A 13717-nucleotide genomic window follows, 5' to 3' on the forward strand; every position below is an offset into this window, starting at 1 on the left:
TGGAGCCCAGGAATGCGAGCCAGTCAGGGAGTCCAGTGGAGGGGAGCCCTACCATCAGAAAGGTAAGCCCCATCCTCAGGCAGACAGGGCAGCAGCAGGAACAGTGAGCTCCATTCCTGTGGAACCCTGTCCTGCAACAGCAGAGCAGCTGTGGAGCCCCATCCCCAGGGAGCCCCAGCCACCAAGGGCAGCAGTGTGATCAGTGAGCCCCGTCTCCGTGAAGCCCCATCCTGGCGCAGCAGCAATGGGGCAACCATGGAACCCCGTCCCAGGGGAACCCTGGTGGGTACAGCAGCAGTGAGGCAGCTGCGGAGCCCTTTCCCTGAGAAGCCTTGACTTCATGGGTAGAAATGGGGTCGCAGTGGCGGAGGAGCTCCATCCTCAGATAGCCCCAGCCGGCTGGCGCCAGCGTGCAGAGACCAAGCCCTGTAGCAGCAGGGCTGGAGCTCAGTGGTAGTGGGGCTGGAACAGAACCAGCCAGAGGAAGGGGCAGTATTCTGGGAAACTAGTGGCAGTGGACCTCCCCTGATCGGGCAAATTCCCTCATTTGGGAGTGGTCAGGTCCTGAGAGTGCCAGACCAGGAAGGTCTAACCTGTATTTCATACCAGAGAGCAGTAAAAATCCAATGTCCGCAAAAAGAACAGTTGGTATTCTTCTTGCTATTAAAACATGCTATAATGATGAGCAATAGTAAGTAGAAGCAATTCATTTCTTATTGTGTTGGCTTTAAGGACAAGACACTTGCATGAGAGTAACCCAATTGTGACATGAAAATATATTTCTGAATATCCAAATGTGCCCTGGGAAAAGTTTTGCATTGTATTATAAAGCCCAAATATTATATAGTCATGGGAAAATAGCTGTTTCTTCTTTATATGATTATTAAGGAAGTTCAAGCATATAATTTACTTGACTGCTTATTAAAGTTTGAAAGGCAATTTTTATATGAAATATGTCTTATTAAAGGATAGGATTTTCATGGGGAAATCCCAATCCATTCAGTTTGCAGATCTTTTTTCCCTAACACTATGCACTGTGTTTTCTAATAAGTGTTTATAGTACTTAGGTCAGATCTGATTCACTGAGAACCCACAGGTCCTATTCAAGGTAACTGGAGTTGTAAGTGCTCAAAGATATTTAAAACAACCCCTTAAAAGCTAGCAACATGATTTTGTGGCCATCCTTCCATGGAACTCTCAATTACATCAATGGGAATTGTGTACAAAGAAAAGACTTGTGATATGATTTATAAAAGAAAAAGAAGGTGTTAAGTCTTAATAGCCTCAATGAAGTGTTTCTACTTACTAGGTTCTGAAAAAGTGCCAGAGGAAGCATTTACCCAGAAACATGTTTCCTTGAAAAGATCAACATCATCCTATCTTCAGGACTCCACACCAGAAAAGAGGGAATCTTTAAGCAGCGTGAAAGGAATTTCAGCAAACAAGCTTAACGCAACAAAAAAGAATAATCAAAGTTCACATCTAAAACAATCCCCTGAAAATGTCAAACAGCTGGTATTTGGAAATGAAAGTTTATCACCAGTTTTAAGTCCACTTTCTTTGGTAAAACTTTAAAGTAACTCTTTATAATTATTTCTGTGTCTGCTATCTTAAGTATACAGTATTCAATTAAAATTTAATTAATTGGAACAGCTTCTTAATTGTGATGTTTTATGAACAGCTTATTTAATTTATAGTGAGTAAAAATTACTTCTGTTTAATAGGAATAGAATTAATAGATGATTCTAACAAGAAATTAGTCCTATAAAAGGTGGTAAAATTGTATTAAACCAGGCACTCTTAACCTTAAAGCAGAGATAAGATTAATATCATTTCTCTTCTTTTATGTTTATTCAATTGAAGTATTTAACTTTAAGGTTTATTGTATTGTGTCTTTTCACTTGGATTATGTCTAGACTACATCCCTCTGTCAAAAGAGGGATGTAAGTTAGGCAAATTGAAAATGCAAATGAAGCAGGGATTTAAATACCCTGCACTTCATTTGCATAATCGAATCACCACACTTTTTTGAAAAAGGGTTTTTCGAAAGTGAAAGCACCATCTAGACGCGGTTCTTTCAGGAAAAAAACTTTTTTTTTTTTCAAAATGAGGAGTACAGGATCTTTTGAAAAAATGGTTGTTGGTTTTTTTGAAAGAATCGCGTATAGATGGCGCTTTCACTTTCGAAAAACCCTTTTTCGAAAAAGTGCTATGATGCGATTATGCAAATGAAACACAGGATATTTAAATCTCCGCTTCATTTGCACTTTCAATTTGTCTAATTTACATCCCTCTTTTGACAGTGGGATGTAGTTTAGACATATCTTTCGTGTCATGAGTAGGACAAGTACATAATCAAGAAAATCAAGTAGTGATCTAATCAGGAATACAAGTGTAACAGCCATCGGAGAAATTATCTAAATTATATATAAAAATGTACAGTAAAACAAATAGTAGTATTGAGAAGAGGTTCCAACCAAGATTGGGGCCCTCTTCTTTTAGGTGCTCTCTGCATACATAGTTAGTAGTCCCTGCTTCAAAGAATTTGCCATCTAAATAGACCAAGCAAAGGGAGTGAGAAAAGAAATATTATTCCCATTTCATGGATGAGGAAGTGAAGCAGAGAGAAATTAAATTACTAGCTCAAGGTCACACAGGAAGTCTGTGGCAGAGTTGGGACCTGCACTCAGAATTCCTGAAATCCAGGCTAGTGCCTTACCCACAAGACCATACTTTCTCTCTCTTCCATCTGTTTATTCATTGATCAGTTGAAACAAACACTAATGTCCCCAAGAGAAATGAAACTGAGTATCTTCCAGCACTATTTATATACATTTCTGCTAATTGGTTATTCAGTTGCATACGTTCATTTCAATAGAGTGGTACGAACACATACTTATGTATGTATACTTTACTGAATTTCCAGCTGGGGACATGAATTGAGATTTTCCCTGAACTGCAGATGCATATTCCGAATTGCTGGCTAGATTCTCACCAGTAGGTGTTATATACAAGTGTGAGCAATAGTTTGCACTCACAGAGCTTTTGGAAGTCCTGTTTACTTGGCATTGGGCTAAGCCTACATAACTCTTGAATCAATTAAATTGATGTTAAATTAGTGGAGGCCGGAAGTATCTGAAAGTGCCTTCAAATTGCCTCCCACTCCTTGGCTGTTCTCCCTTCCTCATGGCAACAAAGCTTAGGGTTCTATGTTCCCATAGGAACCTCACACTAGCCTTTTTCTCCAAGTTCTGCTTTAGGGATTTGGAGGGAAAACACATTTAAATTAATAGACTGTGGGTGGAATTTTCAAAAATGATGACTTAGAAACACAAACCTCAATGATTTTCAATGAGACCTCTGTTTCTAAATCACTTATGGTGGGATTTTCAAAAGAACTTAAGTCAGCATTAAGTCACCTATCAGAGATGATCTAGATAGTGCTTGGTCCTGCCATGAGGGCAGGGGACTGGACTCGATGACTTCTCAATGTCCCTTCCAGTTCTAGTATTCTATTATTCTAATTTGATCAGAGCATTCCTGCATGGTTTGTGGAGTGAACTGTGTAGAAAGTCTGTTTCCCTTGTCATCGATTTCAGACCCTGGAGTATAGTCTCAGATGGGTGTTTCGGTGGGGAAGTGAAAATATCATAGAGTAGATATTTTCTGTGTCTATATCCCCATCTCATATGTGACTTTCTGACTTTTATTGGCTATCTGACCTCTTCATTCATAGACATGAAATTATGATCTGTCTCTTAATGATTAGAAAAGTAAAGACAACAGGCTCATCTTTATCTTAAACTTTAATAGGATAATAAACATGTTTACAGCCACTAGTTATTCATCCTGGCATGCTGACGTTTTAAAAAAAAAACTTGTTTGGTTTCTATATTGTTATTTACATTGATAAAATCATCTTCATATGGCTGATGTAAATGTAGAGCAACAACTATAATGTTACATTTAGATGGGTAAGCCAGATAATTTCATCAGGAGTAACACAGGGTATTGCTGTGATCCTTCTTTCTTATTTGGAAGTTGTTAAATGCTCCATGACCTGTGCTGGGTGACCATAGTCGCACATTGAAGAGTCTTTAATTTTCTATTTATGCCGCAAGTATCACATTTACCAGGGCTTGTGTAGATACAGTTTACAATTGCTCATGGTCTCTGTGGGTGATCAGAGCAAGGGATCTTCTGCATCTGAACTTTCATGTGGTGTTTGTGACATTTCGTAAATTCCATTCAGCTTTCCAAGCTTCATCAGGGTTGAAGTTGGAATGCTGAAAGTTAAAAGCATGAGTCCAAAAGGGATTACAAGACTTCAAGCAGTGGTGAGGAATGTTGTTATGGTCCTGCTGGATGTGAAGATGTTCTTTTTCCACATTGCAGTCTTTAGTTGGCTATCAGTAAGTTAAGTGTGACTACTTCTGATCTATTGTAATGAAAAATACTTGACCACAGAGTGTACAAGGTCTGTAAAATTAGTATATTTGAATATCCATTTTCAGTAATAGTTTTAATGTTTTCTTTTGTGTAGCCTAGCCTGACTCCAGTAACTACGGACAAAGTTGTGTGTGGAAAAGACATTGAAGTTACTGAACCTGAAGCAGAAGTATGTGATATTAATGAGGCAGTTAATGTTACAAATTACCTTTCAGACAAACTCTCCATTGAAACAGAACTGCAAGATCTCACTAAGAATATGCAAAATAAAGGAGAGGTATGATATAAACGATCTATCCTTTTGAAAAGCTGCAGCTTTATGTTTGTTTATTTTACAGTTGGTAGCATTAGGGAAAATGTATGTTTATTGCTTTACATTTTTATCATTGTTTTCAAATCTTGTGATCTTGCCTGCATATTTCAGTTTAGTATAAAAACAGTGTCGTTTGGGGGATGTTATTGTTAGAAATGATCAGACTTTGCTTGTGTTATGATTGAAAAGAAATACTCTCTCATCCCAGCAAAAGCACTGATAATTTGTATTTTTAAAACAAAGAATACAAAATACACCCTTGCTTTCGCTTTGAATTTTTAAAATTGAAAAAATAAGGGTGTAATTTCAGAAGATCAGGAAGGGCAGCCGCCATGTGTACCAGGATGTGGCTTGCTTTTCTTCCTGTTCCCTGGATTATCAGGGAGTGAGGGGAAAGTACTTTGATTCCATAAATTACTCCTTTGCCCCCATCCTTCACTAGCCAGGAGTGAGAGGCGTGCACTGAATCCAAGTACTTTCCCCTCATTCCCTAATAGTCAGGGGGAACGGGAAGAAAAACAAGCTGCGTCCCAGCACGCAAAGCTGCTGCCCCTCCGCCCCCCCCCCCCCACTCTCCCAAAATGGTGCCTTTGGGGGGAAATGTCAAAAAGAAAATGACTTGTCACTTTTACCTGCAGAAACTTACAAAATTAGATAGTTCCTTGTACTTTTAGGCTTAACATATTAGGGCTAGAGATTTTTTTTTTTTTTTTTGCCACTGGACCAATAAAACTGGTATTGATAAAACTGGTATTTACAAATTGATTTGTTTGTTGTAACTGTTCCTTCTTCTTCAAATGATGTCCCCATGGGTGCTCCACTGTAGGTGTTGGGGTTGTCCTGATGCCGCAGATCAGAGATTTGTCAGCAGTAGTCTGTTGGACTGCGCATGTGCATTAGGTGCCTCGTGTTGTTTGCATGGTTTCTTGAGGCATGCAGCCCGGCTAGAGGGGATAAGCACTGAGCAGTGCGATCATCATGATAGCAGACATACGGAGAATGCATAGGTGATCTGGGCGACCTGGATCCGTGCCTTGGCGATCTAGGAGATGTCGATATATGTTGGTGCCAATAATAATGAGGGGGTGATGGAGGACTGCAGTGTTCTGTGATAGAACGGTGCCGCAAATGGTCATCAGGTGGGACCGTGGGCATGGGTGAGGGAGACAGAGGCTCAGGAGAAAAGGTGGTAGACTTCGGATTGGGTGAAGGAGTAATAACCCTGTGTCACTTGCACTGGGCTTTAGTTGGCGCCGATGGTTGTGCTAGTGCAGGCTGAGCTGTAGGCTGAGGAGCAGGATGCCTTACTCAGTGCTTCAACATAAGGCTACCAACCAACACCGTCCTAGACAGCGACCACAAAAACAATGTCCCCAGAACATCATCAGGATGCCCAACCAGAAGAATAAGCGGCAGCAAGTTTGACATGTTGGCCGAGGGTCTGCAAGCTGTTCCACTGTCTGGTTATCAATGCAAAGAGGTTTGGTTATTCCATCACCGCCTAAGACCATTCCAAAGATGGTGGGCCACTATCACCACTAATCAATGGGTTCTTGAGCTAATAACATCAGGCTACTCAATTCTCTTCTCTCTCCTACCCCCCCATCCCCACCTTCCCAGTCCCTCTTCAGGGGCCCTTCTCATAAGTCTTTGCTGAGATAAGAGGTCTTACATCTCCTCACCATTGGAGTGGTAGAAAGAGTACCCAAAGAGCACAAGGGCAAGGGCTTTTATTCCCATTATTTTCTCACCCAGAAAAAGTCAGGTGGATGGAGGCCAATCCTAGATCTCCGTCGACTCAACCAACACCTTCGCAAACAGAGTTTCAAAATGGTGACCTTAGCATCTGTTATCCCAGCTCTTGACAGTGGAGATTGATTTTCGTCCCTCAACCTGCAGGACACCTACTTTCATGTCACAATTCATCCAGCGCACAGGCGCTTCCTGAGATTCATAGTCGGAACTGAACACTTTCAATACCGAGTTTTGCCCCTCGGTCTGTCTTCAGCACCCAGAGTGTTTTTGAAGACACTTGCGGTCATCGTGCACCTCCGTCGAGCTGGGATCATTATCTTCCCCTACCTCAACGACTGTTTGATCAGGGGTCCGTTCTTCGAGGACACTCTCCAATCCACCATCACAGCAAGGGCAGTTTTCAAGGCTCTCGAGCTTATAATCAAGATTCCAAAAATCTTCAATGTCGCCTCAGCAATCCCTGGAGTTCATAGGTGCACGTTTAGACTCGACTACTGCCCAAGCATATTTACTGTTGCTCAGATTTCAGGCTTTCAGGACCTTATACAGATTCTCTCCACAAGCCCTACTGTTCCCATACTTATCTGTCTTCAATTCATGAGACACATGGCGACTACCACATGTGTCGTAGCGCATGCACGACTTCATCTCTGCTGTCTCCAGCACTGGGTAATTAGAGTTTATGTTCTGGGCACTCAGCAGGTACTTCGTCAAGGACTATGAGTGGGAACTAGATTATCGAATACTACAGGATATTTTTTGTCTTTGGGACTTCCCCACCGTAGACCTGTTAGCCACGCATTGAAACGTGAAGTGCCGATATTACTGCTCCAGGAATCTCTATGAGATGCTTTTCTTATCCGCTGGACCGAGCAATTACTGTATGCCTTCCTTCCGACTCCCAATACCGAGAGTCTTAGAAAAGATCACCAGGGACAATGCAACAGTAACCCTCATAGCTCCATTTTGGCCACATCAGACATGGCTCCCATATCTGTTTCACATGTCTCCTTACCCACCTTATCCCCTACCCAAATGCCACGATCTGTTCACCCAGGACCATGGGACCCTAGTGCACCTTCAACCCGACTATTTCCGCCTCACGGCCTGGTTCCTAACTGGTTTAAGAGCAAGGAGATGAACTGTTCTCAAGAAGTCAAATCGGTCCTGCTACAAAGCAGAAAACCTACCACCTGAACCACTTACTTAAATAAGTTGCACAGATTTTGCTCCTAGTGCACAACTAATGGTCTACACTCAATCTCTGCCCAGATCCACTGCATTCTCGACTATATTCTGCATCTGAAGCATGCTGGTCTAGCTCTATCATCTTTCAGGGTTCACCTTGCTGTGATCACCGCCTTTCGACACATGGTTGATGGCTACTCAGTGTTCACTCACCCGATCACTAGAAGGTTTTCTAAAGGGTTGGCAGACCACTGCCCCAAGCATAGGACTTAGAGTTGGTCCTAGATGCCCTAACACGACCACCCTTTGAACCCTTGGCGACTTCACACTCTCTCTCCTAACTATTAAGGTCACCTTCCTACTAGCAATAACATCAGCACGGAGAGTAGGAGAGCTCGCTGCCCTCTCTGCTATATCCCCTTATATGGTGTTCACAAGTCAGGGGGTCATACTCCGCCCCCAATCGACCTTCCTACTAAAAATAAACTCTGAGTTCCATATCAACGAATGTATCATCCTCTCAACCTTTTACCCCAAGCCACGTTCCTCCCAACATGATGCTAGGCTCCACACACTAGCCATGCACAGGGCATTGGCCTTCTACATTGATCGGACGAAGGACTTCTGAAAGTCTCAGCAGTTCTTGATTTCACGGCCAACCCATCCAAGAGTGAGCCCCTCTCTGCACAATGTATTTCCAACCTCATTGTTTCATGTATAGTTCGCCACTACTCATTACAGAATAAACCTCTGCCAGAATCCCCAAAAGCCCATTCTACCAGCGCAGTAGTAGCCTCTACAGCCTTCCTCAAGGGAGTGTCTCTTCATGACATTTGTCAAGCAGCCACATGGTCCTCTAACTGCATCTTTGCAAAGTATTACACCATCTCCAACATCCTCATGAGGGTTACCTCCACAGTGTTATCCACAGTGGTGAATCCTTGACTTTGAATCCTGCCTTTTTTATTTCGGGGTACTGCTACCAAGTCACCTACAGTGGAGCACCCACGGGGACATCACTCGAAGAAGAGGAAGTTACTCACCTTGATGTAATAACAGCTGTTCTTTGAGAAGTGTGTCCCCATGGGTGCTTCACTACCCGCCCTCCTCTCCTCTTCGGAGTTTCTCCTTTATATCTTTCAGATATTTGGCATTTAGGAGAAACTGGCAGGAGCCGGACCGCGCGCGTCAAGAAATCACGCGAATGGCATGAGGCACCTAATGCACATGCACGGTCCAACAGACCACTGCTGACAAATCTCCGATCTGCGGTGCCGGGACAAGCCCTACACCTACAGTGGAGCACCCACAGGGACACACATCTGGAAAAACTGTTGTTACTGCACCAAGGTGAGTAACTTCCTCTTCATATTTTGATTTTCATATTTCTAGTTTTCAATAAACACACTAACTGCTCACTTATGCTGGAGACCATCTAAATGGGTTCACAATCCTGGAGGTTGTTAATATGTAACTTTTATTGTTTTTAGGAATCTGTACCTCCGTCTCAGTTATGCTCTTCCATAGGAAGCAGAGAAGGGTCATGGTGTGAAGAACCCTGTGGTGCCATACATGAATCTGGTAAGTTTCTCTTATGAAAAATCACTTTCTGTCTTCTTCTGATCAGCATCTCTGCAAAGCAGGCTCATAAAGGGCGCCTGGGCAGATTTCCTCTCTCAGCAGCAAGTCATCATCATAGTAAATCCACTGACTTGGTAGGTTGAGGAGGAGAATGTGGCCCTGGATTTAATAGATGTGCCTGGTTATTATTGTGTGCCTGTACTGTAAATATTAAGCTTCTCTGTTTAATGAACCTTGATGTATGTCTTCCTGCCCTCCCCTCCTGCAGAAAGCATGTCTCCGAAACAATGTTGTGAGCTGCTGCTGTGGCTAACAAGTCCTTGTGCTGTACAACCCAACCCTGTGCAGAGACACTGAAATGGCATCTTCCATGCCCAATGCTCCAGCTGCTCACAGAGTCTTATCTCCAATATTCATTCCAAAACCGCTTTCCCTAAGACCCCAGTATTTGGAAAGGAGACATGATTAGGCATATATAGTTTTCTGTAGTTCCTTATTTAGTCTGTGTAAGGACAACCTGCACTGTACTTCTGTAAAATTATTGTTTGTAAATAACAAACATCTTTAAAAAGCCCAAACTACTGCCCACGTTATGTCTGTGCAAACTACAGGATGGTCCAAGTCACATGGTGTGTGAGTAGGTGGGATGGGCATTCTTGTGCACTGCCCTTCACTGACAGACTAGCTCAGGAAAGCTGTTCCTTACTTTCAGTGAAGAGCGCTGGCTGTAGCTATATCAGCACAGAACAGTTGCAGTAGGGCTGTCAAGCGATTACAAAGATTAATCGCGCAATTAAAAAAATTAATTGTGATGAATTGCACCATAAAACAATAAGAAATACTATCTATTTAAATATTTTTGGATGTTTTTTACATTTTCTAAAATATTGATTTCACTTACAACACAGAATACAAAGTGTATAGTGCTCACTTTATATTTATGTTTTATTACAAAACATTTACACTGTAAAAAAAAAACTTTGGTTCACCTCACTGAAATATTGTAGTGCAAATTCTATCATGAAAGCTGAACTTAAATTCTTCTGTACAGTCAATATATTTGTGTTCTATTCGAAGAGTCCTTTTTTACGTCAGCTGCAGGGCCGGAAGGAGGGTAGACTCTGCCATAGGCAGTGCAGAGTTCAGGGGGGATCAGCCCCCAACTGCAAGTGGCATAGGGCTTGGGGGTCGGGTCAGCCACCAAGCTCAGGGGAGGGGTCAGCCCCTGCGCTGGGGGAGGGCTAGATGCCCACCATGGGTAGTGCAGAGTTCAGGAGGGTCAGTCTCAGCCCCAGGAGGCAAAGAGAAGGTGGCTTGGGTGAGCCCTGCCAGGGGGAGGAGGGAGATGGTTTGGGAAAGCCCCCCTCCCCGGGCTGTTTTATTTTAAAATATATGGTCTCCTGGGAGGGGAGAGGGACGGGTGTCAGTGTCTTTACTTTTCTTGTTTACTTCTTCCCTGAAGCTGGAACAACAGCTTCAGGGGTTTTTTCCTCCTTTCTGGTTGCTTTATTTTTCCGTGCGCCCTGTGGTGGCAGTTTGAATTACTGCACCTTACCAGAAGATGGTCTCTGAAGCAGCTTGTGCTGGTTTGCTGACCTCTATGATTAAGGAAAGTTAATTTTTTTAACGCATTAATTCTGCCCTGTGTTAATCGCATTCGTTAACACCTACTAATTGAAAGCCCTAAGTCAAAGCTTTGAATCCCGAGGGAGGATGCCTTCAGTTGATACCAGCTCCAGCCCTGGGGACGCTGATGGTGGCTACCTGGTTGCTCCCAGGGTGGAGGCAGGTAGAAGGGGTGGGACTTGACCCCACAATTCCAGGCTCCAGAGGCTGATGACTTATCCAGCCTTCCTCCAGCCAGCCAGAGCACAGAGGAGGGAGGCTGGTGCAGCATGCCACTCCTACTTCCTGCAGCTGACCAGAGCATGGGGGAGGGAGGCTGATGCAGTGCACCACTCCATTCTGGCCATAATCGGCCCCATGGGGGGACTGTGGGATGTGCATTCGCAGCCTTTGTACCCCTCTCCCCCACATACAGGCCTGAATAGTTATTAGCTAGCTAGATAGTACTTAGAAGTGTGAACGAAGGGGCCTTCCCTTCTCTCCCCTATCCTTCAGGAACTTGGGGCATGCCGCAGTCTCGGGGCTTCAATCAGTGCAGTGATTGCCTGAAACATATGCCAAACAGTGACCACCACAACTTGTGTCTTGGGGCAGCTCAGCAACTGGATCGGTGCAAGATCTGCAAAGCCTTCAAGTCTCAGACTAAAAGAGAGCAGGACACTCATCTGAAACTGCTCCTTGTAGAATCTGCCCTGGATGCACATCATCCAGATCCAGCACTAAGCACCTCTGCTCGCAGTGCTCAATTCTCAGTGTTAGCACCGAAAAAGGATTCCTGCAGTGGGAAGTCCTCACGGCCACAGCTCAGTGCTGCTCTTGATCCCCAGCATGACCCTCAAAAGTAACCAAATCTATGTCGGTGGCACCGTTGTCAACCCCCGTATCTGTGGCATCCCAATCCCAGCCCTTGTCCAGATGTCCCCCCTTTTGTTCCAACTGCTCCCATAATGACCAACTCTGAAGTTCTCCACATCAGTGACGGCACAGCCATGATACCAGCGCCAACTTCATTTTGATGCCAATGTCAACTTCATAGACGCTCCAGAGGGAGTTGCAACCCTCCCTGAATTCACTGGGGTTCTTGACACCACCGGGCACAGGCCTTCCTTCTGGAGCATTGCTTTTCAATAATGATCCAGGTGCTGCAGTCACTCACAGACTTTTTGGTCACCATGGCCAGAACTTACTTTGAGCTTCTGGGTCACATGGCAACATGTATGTATGCAGTTCTGTGTGTGAGGCTCCATCTGCAAACTCTCCAGTCTTGGTTCACATCATTGTTTTGCCTGAGCCGTGACAATCTCAACATAGTGGTCATGATTTCAGCACGTCACCCATGGTCTCTGGTGTTGGCTGAATCCCCTGTCGTCAGTCCTTGTTGGCATCCTGTTCCATGCTCTGCAGTCTACGATGTCGCTGGTTACAGCCACATAAAATTTGGGTTGGGGGGCACACCCGGGGACCATTACCACGCAAGCCATGTGGACATGGGAGCAGCATTTCCTCCATATCAATGAGTGGGAATCTCAGGGCAGTTCACCTGATGTGTCAGGCTTTCCTTCCCCATATTGATGGCTAGTGCGTGCTGGACAACACGACTGCCATCTATTACATAAATAAACAGAGCTCTGCTCTGCCAGGAATCCCTTCGTCTATGGGACTGCTGCATAGTCCATTCCATTCACCTGGAGGCTTCTTACCTCCCAGGGGTCCAGAAGCAGTTGGCGACCTCCTCAACCGACTGTTCTTTGCCCACAAGTGTTTGCTTTGGACATCCTCCAGTGGTGGAGGTCTCCCCAGCTACATCTTTTCATGACTCATTAGAACCAGAAGTGCCATCATTTATGCTCCTTCTGAAATCTCAGCCCTGGGTCAGTGGTAGATGCCTTCCTGATTCTGTGGCACACTGGCCTTCTGTACTCTTTTCCTCTGTTCTCATTGACAGAAAAAGGTATTTCTCAAGATCCACAGGGACAGGGAAGATGTCATCCTGATAGCCCTAGCCTGGGCCCATTAGCAGTGGTCTCCCACATGGTCTCATCGCACAGGACTACAGTCGTTTGTGTCATCCAGACCTGTGCTTGCTCCATCTCACAGTATGGCAGCCCCATGGTTAAACTCCGCAAAGCACACCTGCTCAGAGAGGGTTCAACAACTTTTTCTTAATAGTCAAAAATCACCTACCAGGCTTACTTACCTGGCAAAATGGACACATGCCTACAGTACGCCTAGAGTGTGACCATGACCCTTTTAGCTGCCTCCATACCTTAGGTGCTGGATTATCTTGTATCTCTGGACCAACAAGGCCTAGCGATCTTGTTGCTTCCTGTACCTCTGATGGCTATCTCTGCCTTCTATCCCAGAGAAGCTGGTCACACAGGGTGTTTTTTGAGCTTCCTTGTAGGGCGCTTTCTCAAAGGTATGGACAGGCTCCAGCCTCCGACCCATCGCCCTGCCTGTATTTGGAACCTCAGCCTTGTCCTGTCTGCTCTCAAGGGCCCACCATTCAAGTCGTTAGCCACATGTTCTCTTCTCTGTTTATCCTGGAAAGTAGCCTTCCTGGTGGCTCTCACCTCCGCCTGCAGTGTCTCGGAACTCCATGCCCTAATGTCAGAACCCCCAAATGTGTTTTTTCTTAAGCACGAAATCCAGCTTTGCCCTTACCCGACTTTCCTTCTGAAGGTGATCTCTGGTTTCCACATGAGGTAGGATATCTTTCCACACAGGGCAGGATGTCATAGCACCAGGGAGCAAGGCTTGTACTCCCTTGATGTAAGAAGTGCATTGGCATTCTACATTGGATGG

General features: G+C 44.5%; 1 protein-coding gene across 3 annotated transcripts in view; it reads left to right on the forward strand.

Annotated features, from left to right (window-relative positions):
* Window positions 1-13717, forward strand: part of SYCP2 (synaptonemal complex protein 2) — a 142497-nt gene that overhangs the window by 99298 nt on the left and 29482 nt on the right. For all 3 annotated transcript variants that reach the window (XM_075901108.1, XM_075901109.1, XM_014575077.3), the window contains 3 exons: window positions 1310-1563; window positions 4544-4726; window positions 9196-9286. In XM_075901108.1, coding sequence (XP_075757223.1) covers window positions 1310-1563; window positions 4544-4726; window positions 9196-9286 — 528 coding nt within the window. The remainder of the gene's footprint in view (window positions 1-1309; window positions 1564-4543; window positions 4727-9195; window positions 9287-13717) is intronic.

Source organism: Pelodiscus sinensis, chromosome 18 (genome assembly GCF_049634645.1).
Source record: "Pelodiscus sinensis isolate JC-2024 chromosome 18, ASM4963464v1, whole genome shotgun sequence".
Taxonomy (NCBI): domain Eukaryota; kingdom Metazoa; phylum Chordata; order Testudines; family Trionychidae; genus Pelodiscus; species Pelodiscus sinensis.